At 39.9% G+C, this 13,146-nt stretch overlaps 1 protein-coding gene across 1 annotated transcript in view; it reads right to left on the bottom strand.

Annotated features, from left to right (window-relative positions):
• The window catches only part of LOC143975919 (catenin alpha-2-like), a 697,766-nt gene that overhangs the window by 222,524 nt on the left and 462,096 nt on the right, over nucleotides 1-13,146 (bottom strand). The window contains exon 3 of the mRNA XM_077478454.1: nucleotides 9,481-9,676. Coding sequence (XP_077334580.1) covers nucleotides 9,481-9,676 — 196 coding nt within the window. The remainder of the gene's footprint in view (nucleotides 1-9,480; nucleotides 9,677-13,146) is intronic.

Raw genomic sequence — 13,146 nt, 5'->3', positions numbered from 1 at the left:
CTCCCTGCCCCAGATCTGTCAGATCCATGGGTATGAACCCTTTATAGACTGCTGCCAGCACATACATGACCTTAAAGACCTGCCCCCCCCCCCCCCCCCATCCCAATGTTTGTGATTTGTGATTGGGTGGCTGAGCAGTGCATTTTTGGATTAAGAAGAAAAGGTCACATGCCAACCCATAATTGGGAGCACATGATCTATTCAAGAGCTCTGGCAGATAAATTAAACAATGGTGGGGGAAAATGGAAAAGTCTTTAGAAGGTAGGGGCATCAAGAGGACCTTTCCCTTTGCCTTGAATGAGCAAATTGACAGATCTTCTTTAACATCTTCTCCAGGCCAGCATGTACCAGTGGGTTATTTGAAGTCCTCAGAACCCTGCAGCTTCTATGCAATAGTTTGTTTAAAACCTAGTCTAGCATGTCTAAAGCATGCAGTATATATAAGAGCTTTTTAAAACAAGTGTTTGGTTTAATAAACAGCAAGGAACCAGATAAGTGATAAAAAAAGGCTCTATGAGAGAAGATGAAAGCACACCACAGCAGCTAGTGTGTGTAGAATAGCATTTTCTGCCCCGTTCATTGTCCACTGTACATTCCTCACTCTGCCAGATAGGAGGCGGCGAGGGCGATAACACTCAGACAATTCTTCAGAAAGACACTTCCTCTCGCCATGTACTCTCAGTCATGCTCTTTTATGCTCTAGAACAGTAACTACTGCTTTGTATTGATTTACAGGGGCTAGGAGACAGAAAACGAAGAGCTTTGCGAGAAGGATTTTCAGAATAAATATTTGCCAAGCTCTTATTATTTTTCTTTCTTTCTCTGTTGGCAAACCCTGTTCTGTTCCTGTTCTGGGGAAACCAAGAATATTGATTAAAAAAACAAAAAACTGTGTGTAAGAATGGATTTGAGTAAACTGTAGGCAAAGCTTAAGTTAACACAGTTAGTAATTATATTTAACAAATCACATTTATCTTTACATTCTAGATTACCAAATATTTTTGAGTTTGGCAACAGTGACATATAATACTTCAATGTAATGCTAATGTGCTTTAATGTGGACCTGTACTCACAGGGGTTGATTTACTAAAGGCAAAAAGACGGTGCACTTTGCAAAGTCCAGTTGCATTCTGCAAGAGCAATTGCTTCAGAGCTTAGTAATTGAGCAGAAGCGCTGCTGATTTCCATCATCCAATCATGTGCAAGCACAAATGCATTTTATTTTTACATTTTCCCTGCACGCGATTGGGTATTCTTTGCGAAGTGAAGGTTTACCTCATTTTAAAGTGCACAACCTATTTGCCTTTAGTAAATCAACCCCAAAATGTCTACTGCCTGTCAGTACTGGATTAAACTCCCATCAGATGGAGGGTGGAGTTGATTAGCGATTTGTGAGCTTATCACTTTGGACTCAAATGCTCTACCTTTACAGGGTAAAGGGGCGTGATAATCTGTCACAGGACTGGTAGTGACGTTTTTGCAGTGAGTATTTGCAGAAACCAAGTATCCCATACCAGGTGCAATTGTTACTCCCTGTTGTGGTGCCCCTGGGCTCATGGGGATTGGTAATGTGCTTTAAGGTCATATGGGCTGAAATAGTGGGGTTTAGGGTTAGGACATTTCATCTAGATATGTTGAAGTTGAATGACCTTGAGGCTGGGTTCATTCTCAATGGAGCTGGTTCACACAGCTCCGGGACGGCCGCGATCCACATTGGAAAAGAGCCTTGTGTGTCTTTGGCTCAGTCTCAGGTGCATATTCAGGCAAAAATTCAGACCTGATTCAAACCTGAATCGATGTACAGGAGCCTAAAAGACCCCCTGCTAGACTCGTGCACAACGGAAAATTTTGTTTAGTTTCGGCTCGTTGTCATTCGTAAAATACATAATTTCATTCTGTTATATTCGTTATGTTACGTTAATACATTTTCGGATAATTCGTTATTATTCGTAGAGTGTCGAATTCATTCGTTCGTATTCGTTGAAATTCGCTATTTATGTATGTATAGACATTCGTGATAATGATTCGTAGTTTGGAAAGTTGTTTGTTTATTGAATCTTTTAACACACACAATGACAATATCTCTTCTCCTCGGCTCAAATACAATACAACACCCTTCTAACTCAGTTCTCAGGAATGCACTTTGCCAGTAATCCATCCTCCGGCACAAAATTAATTAGCTGATTGGACTATTAGATTTACTTTGAGCTGACCTTTTGTTTCATTAGATCTTTAAAGAATTAACGAATATATTCAAATTCATTCGTTATATTTCTTTCGTATTCTTTGTTATTCGTTATTTGTTTATTCGGACGCATCCGAATGTCCGAAAGATGCAAAATTCGGCCGAATTTCGATTCGTTACGAAACGAATTGGTCAAGCCTACCCCCTGCTAGATAGTTTACAACATTTTTGGGGCATTGTTGGGTTGGTAGGTTTGATATCCAATTTCCTGTTTACTATATATATATTGTATTAAGAATGCAATTGAGTTTTTTGGTTCTTTTGGCTGTTTAAAATCCAGGCAAGCAGTGTGGTATCATGGTCCAGGTAAAAACTGTAAGTCGTCCGAAACAACTGAGTAACACAACAACACAAAATACGTCATCCACTAATTTATGGGTAGTCAATTACATTCAAGCACTTTATCTGTAAACATTTGGACACTTTGAAGGTAAAATGAATAGCTCTGCGCTATGGACTAGTGAGAATTGGAGAGAGATACTAATAGCTGCTGTCTCCACATATACCATATTAAAGAGGAAGTAAACCCTAATGAGTTTACTTCCTCTTTCATTCCCTGCAAAGGTAAAGCATAATGGACTACTATGCATCGCATAGTAGTCCATTGTGTGTCACTTACCTGACACAGGAGCCAGCGATGTCACCGCTGTCCCCTGTAGTCCAGCGCATCCATCTTCTCGGTGGGTCTTACTGCTCCGCCGCTGTCATTCGGCGAGCCGCCATGCTCGGCATAATTGCCGTTGACGGTGCCGTGCTCAGTGCGCCTGCGCGCTGCTGTCTACGGCGCATGCTCCGTAGACAGCGGTGCCTGTCTTTCAGCAAATATCGCCTAAACCGTGTAGGTTTAGGAAATATTTCTTGGACCTACAGGTAAGCCTTAATCTAGGCTTACCTGTAGGTCAAAATGTGTTGTAAGGGTTTACAACCACTTTAAAGAAAAAGAAAAAAGTTAAAGAAAGCTGGGACCCTGAAGGATGCATGGATGGCTCCACTCAACATGGGGGCAGGGTGTGTAACACAGCAAATAACCATAGAAATGAAAAAACTAAAACTTGTGTACACCCAAAAGGCTACCTCATCACATTTATTAATTATATGCATTTATGCATAGTCGCACATTCTCAGCTCCTTGGGGAGATCCCAATGAGGCAGTTCATAGCTCTAGAGGGGTGAGGGAATTGGTGGGGTTTGTAGGGTTGTCTGGGAGGGAGGTGGGGGAGGGAGAGGACTGGGAAGTGTTTACTACATGGTCTGTGCTGTTTTTATATGTACTATTTTTGCATATGATTAAGGCTGGGTTCACACCGCTGCGGCAGCGAGAACTGGATGTGATTCGCACCGCACTGCAGTGCAAATCACATCCGATCTCTGTGCGATGCGAGTTCAGCCATACAGATAGTATGGCTGAATTCACATCGCACCCGCCGCAAACTCGCATGGGACCTTTTTTTTGGTCCGCAGCAGGATCGGATCGCATGGGTGTTCACACCATGCGATCCGATTCCTGTCCGAGTTTGCAGATCGCACTGCGATATGCGAACTGATCTGGGGGTGTCATTAACATTTCACTGACACTCCCAGCAGTCCGCATAGGGCAGTGTGAACTGCCGGCGGGAGGCATGTGATGCGGGAAAACGCTGCGGATTTGCGGCGTTCCCGCATCGCTCCAGTGTGAACCCAGCCTAATACATGTGATGGGGTAGCCTTTTGAGTGTACACAATTTTTTGTTTTTTTATTTCTTTGCTCCACATATACCATCCACCATAAGGTATATGTCCAAAACAAATGTAAATATATCCAATGACGTCCTTGTGATGAAATGCATGGGGAATTGATATTGTTTTGTTTATAAAATTGGCAGGAATACATTATGATATTTTCTTTTTGATGTTGTTTAATAGAACACGTGGTTGTTAGAAAGTGTTTCGTATATGTAATTATTATTAATAACCTATGTTTTGTATCTTTGCAAAGAAATAAAGAATTACGTCACATCTGGTCTTGGTCCATGAAATGCACTGCGACCCAGACTTCCTGTTTTTTTTATATACAACACCTGTATTAATTTGATTCCAGGTGGTAATCCTGGCTTTTTTGGTGGGTTTTTCTTTGGTCTGACCTTCTGGCCCTGTATGCAATAAAAAGGGGCCTGGATCGGTGGGGATTTCCACAATTTTATCTTTATCTTAGAATAAGGAGATAACCGTGAGGACCCTATTTACAGTCCTATGACACTGTGGAGGCTAGTTAACCTTTAAAGTGGTTGTAAACCCTCCCCCACAACTTTGTCCCATGTAAATCAGCATAAAAAACTCTAATGAACACTGCTTGTAGATATCTCCTTACTTGCTTAGTATTTTTGTAATCCTTTTTGTTCATTAGAATGAAGTCAATAAGCATGCCCAGATCTCCCCTGATTTACGGCACGCTCTCTATGTGCTTATCTATCTGTGATCAGGACTTCCTACGGCACACAACACTGAACTCCCAGCAGGCTGCAGAGTCATTCAGAGCTTCCTTCTACACACCATGTGACCATGTGACATGCCATGCAGTGTAAACTTGGCCATTACTGCAGTCTTATCGCTGATAAGACTGACAAAGGCAAACATTAGACATCAGCACAAGTAAATACTATGAAATAAAACAAGTCAGATATGAACAGGGAAGCAGGGTTGCCATAGAAACGTTGGATTGAGAAGGAGGCTTGGTTAACAGTACAGGAAGTGCTCAATGTAAGGGAGGAAATACACTCCACTGTGGACTCAGAAAACAATACTTAAGATGGCACTGCCTAACCCCTGGAAACAAGTTTTTTAAAGTTTTTTTAAACAGTCAGTAATATGCGATTTGGGCTGCATTACAGTAGCTATAGTTTGATAATTACTTATTATAATGGACTAAATGAAAAGAAGCATCAGAGTGGGAGAGCTTACTTCCTCTTTAATGAGTGAACCAAATATGAATACACCCAAAACCAATTAATCAGTGAAAAAAAAAAAAGAGTCCAAGGTGTAAATAAAATTAAACCATAAAAAAAAAGTTTTTAATATAGTGTAAGGTAGAAAGAACTCTTCTACTGTGAATTCAATCACAACCAAAGTCCGTGAAACACATACATATAAAAGTTGAAAAAGTGACAATTCCTCCACCGTGTGTAAACACCAAATATAATGCGCGCTTACCAAATGGCAAGCTATTTAAGCTTGTGACCAAATACCCAGTCAGGTCCTTTATCCAGAAATATGAACCAGTGCCTCTAATTGATCCAAAGAATGTGGCCAGCAAAACCGTACGGATCCCCTGATCAGGAAGGTTCCCACAAGATGGTCAAATGTTGCCCGGAATGAAAAAGGAATTCACTATAGCATAATTCCGATGAGACATCATTTAATAAAGTAATAAAAGTTACACTTACAATGTAAAAGATTAAAAGTAGCAAAATAGCCGGCCGGCTATGTAAAATGCCCGTCCGCTTAGACACCTGCACACAGTGACTTCATCCAATCATGTGCAAGCGAAAATGCTGTTTTTTTTTTTTGGTTTTTTTTTACATATAAAAGTTGAAATAGTGATGATTCCTCCACTGCATAAACACCAAATAAAATGCGTGCTTACCAAATGGCAAGCTAGATACAGTAAGCTTTTCACCAATTACCCGGTTGGGTCCTTTATCCAGAAATATGAGCCAGTGCCTCTAATTGATTCAAAGAATGTGGCCAGCAAAACCGTATGGGTCTCCCGATCAGGAAGGTTCCCACAAGATGGTCAAATGTTGCCCAAAATGAAAAAGGAATTCACCATAGCATAATTCCGATGAGACATCATTTAATAAAGTAATAAAAGTTACATTTACATTGTAAAAGTTTAAAAGTAGCAACAAAGCCGAAAACGCCCATCAGCTTAGACACCTGAACGCGATGACGTCATCCAATCATGTGCAAGCGAAAATGGTGTTTTTTTTTTCCTTACATGTGATTGAGTATTCTTTGCAAAGTGAAGCATCACCTCATTTACTAAGCCCTGGCGAAATTGCACTTTCAAAGGTGCACAGTCTATTTGCCTTTTGTAAATCAACCCCACAGTATCATAACATCACCCTCCTCCAATATAATCAGCTCCCAACTTTCCGTACAATGCCTTTGCAGAGGCTCCTTGGAAATGTTTTTTTTAAAAAACACAAAGTGACAGGTCCACTTTAAGTAAAAGAAAACATTTTTAAAAAAGAATAAAAGCACACTTTTATGTAAGAAATACATAAAAAAGAAAATTTTTTTGCCACATCTTTGTTCTGCCTACTAGAAAGACGGATCTCCTTCTCTACATATAGATGAAGGAAAGAAAAATCATATTGCATTATACATATTATTCTGAAAGGCTCGAATGGTGCACACCAATAATGAGCTACTGTATACCTGTGACAGATATCAAAGTGAAGAACATTCCCTTTTCTGGATGGATGGAGTAAGTAGAGGCAGAGATATAGCCCGGAGTCTTCTCATGTCTCTCCCCGCTAAATATTGTTTTTCTTAAAGATTTGCACTTCAATCATAGCCCGATACATGGATTTACATTACTATCTTTGTGTATTTTCAGTACCAAGCGCTCACAGGTCTTGGGGAAAAAAATGAAATTTTGGTTGAAGAGGATCTTCCCATGTTGAAATATTTTCACAAAAAAGGCTGATGTAAGTTATAGAAGGCTTCCACATACTTTTTATTTTTTTTTATTTTTTTTCTCTTTCTCTAAAATCGTTGGCATAGCACAAGAGAAAGAAACGAAACTGTGGTTGGATAATAACTGTTCACAAAATGAGTAAAAATGATTAATGATTATAGAAAGGCTTTATGTATGTTTTAAGAGATTAGGTTTAAATTACTATTGTCTAAAGATTTGAAATACTAAGCTTGTAGTCAGATAGAGGTTACTGTTGCCCCAGTAGGAAGTTAGTGGTTAATTGCAACTTCCAGGCTTTCCATGGTGGTTTTTTTTTTTTTGGGGTCCGACCTTCTGCCGAAGCCGGAGTTAACCTGCTGAAGCCGGAGCTAAGCTCCAGACATGGACTCAAGCAGTATTCGACTTTTGCTTGAACAGGTATGCTGGGGCAGCTACAAGCCTGAAGTTAGGGACTAGAGATGTTAGGAAATGTCTGCACTTTATCTTGGACTGTCATTTATCATTGTCATGTTAATTTATTCTTCAGGTAAAATGTTTGAAACTTTGCCTTTGTTTGGTCTGAAGTTACTAAAGGGCTATAATGCAACTAACCATAGATCAGCAAGAACTCATCTCTGTGGTCTTTTATTAAACTCTCCAGCATCTTCCCGACTATAGAAGTAAAACTAACAGGTCTGTAGTTACTTGGTAAAGACTTTGTTCCCTTTTTAAATATAGGCACCACATTGGCCCTACACCAATACAGTAGTACCATTCCCTTCATTAATGAGTCCCTTGTGAGTTTAGTTAATGATACCACTAAACAGTTTGAATAGGTCTGGGGTCCATGGCCAGCTATGTCCATATTAATCTTAAGGCTCTGTTCACACCTAAACCGGCCGCGAATCGCACATTAATTCGGGACTGAAATGGAGGCAAAGACGCACAGCATTTCTGTGCAGTGAGCTCCGAAGCCTTCATAGGGTGACAATCACATTCTCCTGCTATGCGAATTGAATGCAGGGAAACACGCATACAATTTGCATATGTGTGAACCCAACCTTAGAGGCCATAGCCACATTTTGTGTGGTTCCATCTGTTTCATAAACCTTGTCTCTTACTCTCTGGGTTTCTTCACCTTTCCTGTTCTTCTTCCTATTTTCCTTTGCTTCCTACTTCTATTCCTTTCCTTTTCATTGGGCTTGTTTTAACTATATCCCTTTTATCCTGTTTGGGCATTGCCTTGCAATTAATACCCTGTAGGATTTATGGTGATACACCTTGAAGTTGATATGCATCTCTTATGGCATAACTTCGGAACCCTCTCGGAGCACCTATAGAGACATATTCACTTTGAGTTCTACTAGGGGTCAGCCTTGACCATTGTGATAGCTTGATTTTGTCCCGATTTCTAATGTTATGCTTGTTAAATTATGTTTCTTTGACATGACTCAAAAGGGATCTATCATTTACAAATGGTTGTTGGTTTGTATCTTAAACTTAGACACCTGAACGGTCTGGTATGGATATTTAGGGGGAACCCCACATCAATTTTTGTTTTTAAATTTGACGCAGGGTTCCCCTTAATATCCATGCCAGACCTGAAGGGCCTGGTAATTGAAATTGGGGGAACCCCACGCTTTTTTTTTAAATTGTATTTGTTTATTTATTTTTATCAATGACATTCAATGAGTGTTCTCTGTATTACGGGAGTCGACAATTCATTATAGCCGCGAGTGATTTTAAAGGACTTTTTTTCCTGCAGAAATGACACTTTGTGCAGGGACAGTTCTAAGCACAGGAAACATGCGCCCCTTCACAGGCATACTATACACACCCCCAGGAAATTTAAAGGAATATTACACTTTTATTGTTTCACTTTAATCATTATTAAAATCACTGCTCCCGAAAAAACTGCCATTTTTAAAACTTTTTTTTGCATTGATACATGTCCCCTGGGGCAGGACCCAGGTCCCCAAACACTTTTTAGGACAGTAACTTGCATATTAGCCTTTAAAATTAGCACTTTAGAATCTTTTTTCTCTGTCAAATCTCTTCTCTCCGTCGAATATTTTCTCTATATAATCTTGGACTAATAGAAGTAAGGTTAGGCACATTCGACCACAGGTTCTATAGACACAGATTGTTATTGTCAGAGTCACATCGAATCTCCTATTCCAGTGATGGCGAACCTTGGCACCCCAGATGTTTTGGAACTACATTTCCCATGATGCTCATGCACTCTGCAGTGTAGTTGAGCATCATGGGAAATGTAGTTCCAAAACATCTGGGGTGCCAAGGTTTGCCATCACTGTCCTATTCTATATCGAACTGTTGTAACAACGAAAACGAAAATAAAGCATTTATTTATGTCAGATCTTTCATTTTTCAGATTCTGAACTTTCGTTATCGTTTGTCAAAACGAAAACGAAAATACCTGAAATTCGGACGAAAATGCATTCGGACAAAAACGAATGCACATGTCTACTTTTCAATAAAAAAGATTGAAAGTAAAAATGGAGCCCTAACCCCATATTGTCCATTGTAGGACATCACTCCACATAACGCACACTCATACCTTGTTTCCGGACATCTTCCACAGCGGAGATGAGCTCCTCTTTTAGATCATGACTCTCTTTAGCGATCTGTTCCCCCTTTTCCAGAAAGTTCTGGGTGGCTTGCTCCACCGATGCTGCAAGCACATGGGCCTTTTTAGATCGACCTTTCTTTTTACCGGAGGGGCCCTTGCTACTGGTGTTTACCAGGGTAGTTACCTGTAAGAATCAAGAGAAACCATTTAGAAGATAAATATACAATAGTAGCTGAACCAAGCCAGCATATAAACTAATGCTTTCATTGCAACCCTCCCAATTTTGGAAGGAAGTTTAGGATGTGCAGGCCACATGATTATGTAAGGCTTTATAATGTTGAAAAGTGCATTATGACCTTATCGATTACAAAATCTGTTAACCCCACACACCTTATAAAGAAAAACATACACAACCAAAAGAGAAATTTGAACTATTAACGGAAAGACTGAAAAAAAAAGCGACAATTTTCATTAACAGCACATTCCATTGGAACTGTGTTTTCTTTGTGGATCATGATGAAAGATAAACTTCTTTACTTGAAGAGAACAAAAAAACATCTGTAGCCCTTGAGCGATGGTTCTCTTTTTTCGGTTTCCAGATTGTTGCAAGGATTTTAATCTTCAGTTACAGAAATAGACTTCTTTCACAGGCTGAAGACAAGTTTGTTCAGTAACCCATATTTTACCTGAATCTAGCCGCACAGAGCGTAGTTGTTGTAATGCTTTCCTCCTTCACCAACTACCGTCCATGCACAGCGTACTGCAACAACACACCTGAAATCCTCTAAAGCTGGCCACTGGGCTGAACTAAGCATGGATGAACAAATCTTCCACTGCCAGCTATTGTATATTCTGACCGTCGGCAGCCTCTTTAAGGTGGCCATACACGAGTTGAATTCCGGGCAGTTTCTGTGTATCGGCTAAATTACAAGCCATGGGTGTCCCTGCTGAAGCTACCTAGCTCTGCAAACTTCGAGAAACTGAAAAAAGTTGGGTGGAAAATGGTTGGCTGAACAGTGACTGCAGCCAATACCCAAACAGTGCCTGCAGCTGATTGGCTGCAGTCACTGTTCAGCCTAATTTTTTACCCTGGGGTCCTTCAATTTCTCAATCGAACTTTGTTGAGCTGGGTAGTGTCAGTGGGGCCAATGGCTTGTATTTTAAACAATTCACCTGCACAGGCAGAAATGTAGGTTGCGTATGGCCAGCTTAACCACTTGCCGGCAAGACACCGCAGTTTTACTGTGGCAGAATGGCACGGCTGGGAGAAACGTTATGTTAAGTCACTTCACCCTGTGGCCACTTGGGGCATGCCTGTACCGCCGCTCTCCTCCCGGAGCCAATGTGATAAATTCTGCGAAACCGAGAATCGGGATCTGTGTGTATAAACACACATTTTCCGGTTCTCCAAGGGGAGAGTATGAACAGCAATCTATCATCTCCCCTACACAGTCCCCTCCCCCCTTCAGTTAGAATACACACTAGGAAACACAATTAAACCCTTGATTGCCCACTAGTGTTAACCCCTTCCCTGCCAGTGACATTTTTACAGTAATCAATGCATTTTTATAGCACTGATCTCTGTAAAAAACGCCAATGGTCCCAAAAATGTGTCAAAAGTGTCCGATGTGTCCGCCATAATGTTGCAGTCCCGATATAAAATACAAATTAAAAATAAAAATGGCATAAAACTATTCCCTATTTTTGTAGACGTTATAACTTTTGCACAAACCAATCAATATACACTTATTACAATTTTTTTTAACAAAAAATATTTGGAAGAATACATATGGGCCTAAACTGAGGAAAAAAAAAGTTTTTTTAAATATATTTTTGGGCGATATTTATTATAGCAAAAAGTAAAAAATAATGTTTTTTTTTCAAAATTGTCGTTTGGTTTTTTTTGTAGCGCAAAAAAATAAAAACGGCAGAGGTGATCAAATACCACCAAAAGAAAGCTCTATTTGTGGGAAAAAAAGGACGTCAATTTTGTTTGGGTGCAATGTCGCACGACCGCGCAATTGTCAGTTAAAGCGACGCAGTGCCGAATCTCAAAAAGTACTCTGGTCAGGAAGGGGGTGAAATCTTCCAGGGCTGAAGCAGTTAAAGCTGTATTGAACAGTGCTGCTGAAAAATTATGTACACGGGGTTGCATTTAGACACCATATTGCTCTACCTAATTTAAGTCATATTGTTAAACTTTCACTGTTTGGCTGATTGGCTGCAGTCACTATTCTTGGGTTTTTCTCTGCTGGGGACCTTCGATTCCCAATCAAAGTGTGTTGGCTGGGTAGTGATGGTAGGGCCAACCGTGGCTTGAATTTTAGTCAATTTACAATTTACAGGCCAAAATTCAAGTCATGTATGGCCAACCTAAAGCGGTATTAAACCTAAAAAGAAAAAAGGTAATATATTGCACCTTACATATCATTAGTTGTGGTGGCTGCATTCGTTTTCTTTTTTTTTTTTTTTAGGATCTAGCTAATAACACACCTTCTATATTAGAGTGGCCCACTCTGGAAAAATGAGCACACGGACACAGCAGACAGCGGCATTGTCAGTCTGGGGAGTGTTAGGTGTTTTAGCAGATATAAATACACTAACATATTGAAGCCAAACTCCAGCTAACACTTCATAATCAGTTGTAGCAAACTGTTTTTTTGTTTTTTTTTCATTTTGTGAGAAAGGTTTTACATGAATAAATCAAAACTGTCATTGGTAAATGGATTGTCCCATCCCTGTAAACTGATCCATCTAGAAGAGCTTGTTCTTTTGAAAAACAAAAGACTTACTGGCTGGATCGCCAAATGAAAATAGAAGAAAGAAAGCCTAAAACATAAAAATAACAAAGCCATCACATCTAAGCCCTTGTACACACGGTTGGACATTCCGACAACCAAATCCGTCTGATTTTTTCTGACGGATTTTGTCCGAAACTGTTGCATACACACGGTCGGACAAAGTTGTCGGAAAATCAGATCGTTCATAACGTGATTAGGTTATTTCGTTACGATGGGACTACGTTCAGGCTAGTAGCCAATAGCTTTGGTGTAGGAATTTGATCTGAGCATGCGTGGCACTTTGTCCGATCGGAATTCTATACACATGATCGGAGTATGTCCGATCGGATCATGTTGTCGAAAAGTTTTATAGCCAAGCTGGAAAACTTGGTCTGTCAGATATTCAGACGGAAACAGTCCGATGGAGCTCACACACGGTCGGAGTATCCAACAACACGGTCCAATCGGACGGTGTGTACAAGGGCTAAGAAATGGTAAGCTGCAATATAATAATTGATTGCTTCTGGGTTTAAAAAGGCTTTAAAGCTATATTCACTCTTCCCCCTCATTTCAACCACTGATGATCAAATATTATCATTTATAATAAAATGTAACTATATAGTTTATTTTTTTCAACAGCCAAGCAAGTTTATTCAATATTCTAGCAAATTAAATATTTCACCTAGGACAACATACAATTATTATTATTATTTTTTTTTTACATGTATTCATATTTTCTTCTTTTGTACTGTTATAATGGGTACATTTTTGTAGCATGCTCCCTGTACATGCTGATCCTGTACATCTCCGGTATTCAGCTCTCACTGACCTCTCTAGCTATATGTATTATGAAGTAACGCATCCTCAGAGATCA

The sequence above is a fragment of the Lithobates pipiens genome, unplaced genomic scaffold (genome assembly GCF_037356315.1).
Source record: "Lithobates pipiens isolate NorthernLeopardFrog02 unplaced genomic scaffold, aLitPip1_a1.2 Scaffold_13, whole genome shotgun sequence".
NCBI classification, from domain to species: Eukaryota; Metazoa; Chordata; class Amphibia; order Anura; family Ranidae; genus Lithobates; species Lithobates pipiens.
The sequence above is the reverse complement of the archived record's forward strand: the minus strand, read 5'-3'. Positions and strand labels throughout refer to the sequence as shown.